Consider the following 2,122-nt stretch of genomic DNA (forward strand, 5'->3'; position numbering starts at 1 on the left):
CCATCGGCTACGTTCCAACATCCGACAGCGACATACGACGTATTGTAGAACAGGCCTAAGAAAGTTTCTAGCCACCAAAAGTATATTCTGTTCCGCAACGAGCTATTGTAGGTTTGGAAACCGCGGGGAGTGTATCTCTTGTCTTTCCTCTTCTCATTCTTTGTGTTTATTTAAGACAGAACACGATATACCTGAGGAAGAATACGAGAAATGTATGTATATGATAAATAGTCAATTCAATTCGGTTTTCCGTTTAGGATCTACTTATAGTGGAAATTTGGACGGATGGTACGGTCCATCTGGTAGGGAGTGGGTCTACGATGTGGACGGCGTGATCAACAGCACGGCGGCACATGCCATCGCCAGTGTGGGATTGGGTGTCACTACGGAAGCTGTTTGGATGCTGCGGGAAAACGCGATGATCAAGTGCCCGCCGCGGAATGATAGTCTACGCAGCTGCAAGCCGTTGGAAGAAGCGTGCCTCTTCAACATCTATCAGGATCCTTGTGAAGATAACAATCTTGCTAAACAGTGAGTGGAATACGACTTCGATGGAATTCCGTCGCGAAATTTTGTTCTATTTTAACTCGCGTTCGAACGCTCGTGATTACATTGCCCTGCCTTTTTGTTCGCATCAAAAGGTTTCCAACGATCGTCAGAAAACTGCAGGACGAACTGAAGAAGTTCAACAACAGTGCAATTCCACCTGCAAATCTTCCGTGGGACCTTAGGGGCGTTCCGAGTCTGTGGGATCATACTTGGAACAACTTCGGAGATTACATTAATGTCATGACGAACGCTGCAACCTGTGTTATGTATGAATACTTTAGTATCTTTTTATTTCTTTTTTTTTACTTCTTTTTCCGTTGAACGAAACTGTGTGCTTTGTGGAACACACTCACCTCTCTAGCAGTCTTTTGTAACTCTCTCTCTGCAATAAAACGTAACCGTCAAGTTATACTAAAGAATCCCCGTGGTATTCTTTGGTCTACATCTTACCTTCCGAATCCTAATTACAAAATAATATCCACGTATATAAAAACCTGATCGAATACCGTAATCTCAAGGATATTGTCTTCGTTTCCCTGCAGAGTGATGTATAATACGTATAAGGATTACGCCAGAAAATTTGCTGCTCATGTTAGTCCATATTTGTTATGTTACGAAGAAATCTATACAAGTATAAAGATATTTAGTCTTTGTTTCTTTACCTTCGTCTGTATGCGTCGTCATAAAAAAAATGCATGTCATTGATAAAGTATAAAAATATCCAGCAACGTTAAATTAGAGACCTCGAGCATATTTCCTCCTCCTTGTTGCAAGTGCACTTGCACAATTTTTCATTCCAGACCATCTGGCGCGCTTTATCGCACTCTCTTGTATTCTTGCATTTGCACGCGCAGTTGTCTTCCGAATATTTCTGGTGGACATTGCAGTCACTTTCCTTCACGCTGCATTGACATCTAAAAAAAAGCATACTCTTCAACAACGAATAAAACGCTGTCAAAAATTAATTATTAGTTACGATAATTTTGTGCTTTATGCGGTAATAATTTTTCTAATTATAAATGCTTTCCTTCTTCTAATTTCTTTCGCAGCCCATAGAATTCTGTAAAAATCTAATTACAGAGAAAATATAAATCTTCTTTAATCCTCCCTTGTGAAAAAAGTCATGTAGACGCGAGAAGGTTGCGGGTAAACTTTTCATAAGTGTAATACAATACGTGTAATGTAATACAATACAAAAACCCGTGTTTCCATGGAAACCCACCTATCTGCGTCGGTTTAAAACTAGAGGGTTAAACAGTTTTTCCATTAATCTTGTTCTTCTCTTAACTTTCTCTTCTGGAACTTTTATGCATTACATTAATCTTGTTTTTCTCTTAACATCCTTTTTGGGGTCTGGAAAGAAAATATTAATGTAAAATTGTAGATATATTTTTTTTTATTTATCAAACAATAATAAGGACTCCAATATTAATAATCACGTGAGGAAGGGCAATGAGAGTCTAATTTCCAAAGGATAATAAATAAATATATAAGTTTGTTACATTAAAATTCTTTAGTACGCATGTATTAAGCTTAATCTCTATAAATTATTTCTACCTTAGGATTCTACCTA

General features: G+C 37.9%; 1 protein-coding gene across 1 annotated transcript; it reads left to right on the forward strand.

Annotated features, from left to right (window-relative positions):
* Positions 1–205: 205 nt before the first annotated feature.
* On the forward strand, positions 206–965 carry LOC105560935. The gene is made up of 2 exons (XM_012010468.1): positions 206–531; positions 642–965. Exons 1-2 carry the CDS (start codon positions 215–217, stop codon positions 868–870), a joined length of 546 nt encoding a protein of 181 aa, XP_011865858.1. The 5' UTR covers positions 206–214; the 3' UTR covers positions 871–965.
* Positions 966–2,122: the final 1,157 nt, after the last annotated feature.

Source organism: Vollenhovia emeryi, unplaced genomic scaffold, assembly GCF_000949405.1.
Source record: "Vollenhovia emeryi isolate VEMERY1.0 unplaced genomic scaffold, V.emery_V1.0 DF945641.1, whole genome shotgun sequence".
Classification (NCBI taxonomy): Eukaryota; Metazoa; Arthropoda; class Insecta; order Hymenoptera; family Formicidae; genus Vollenhovia; species Vollenhovia emeryi.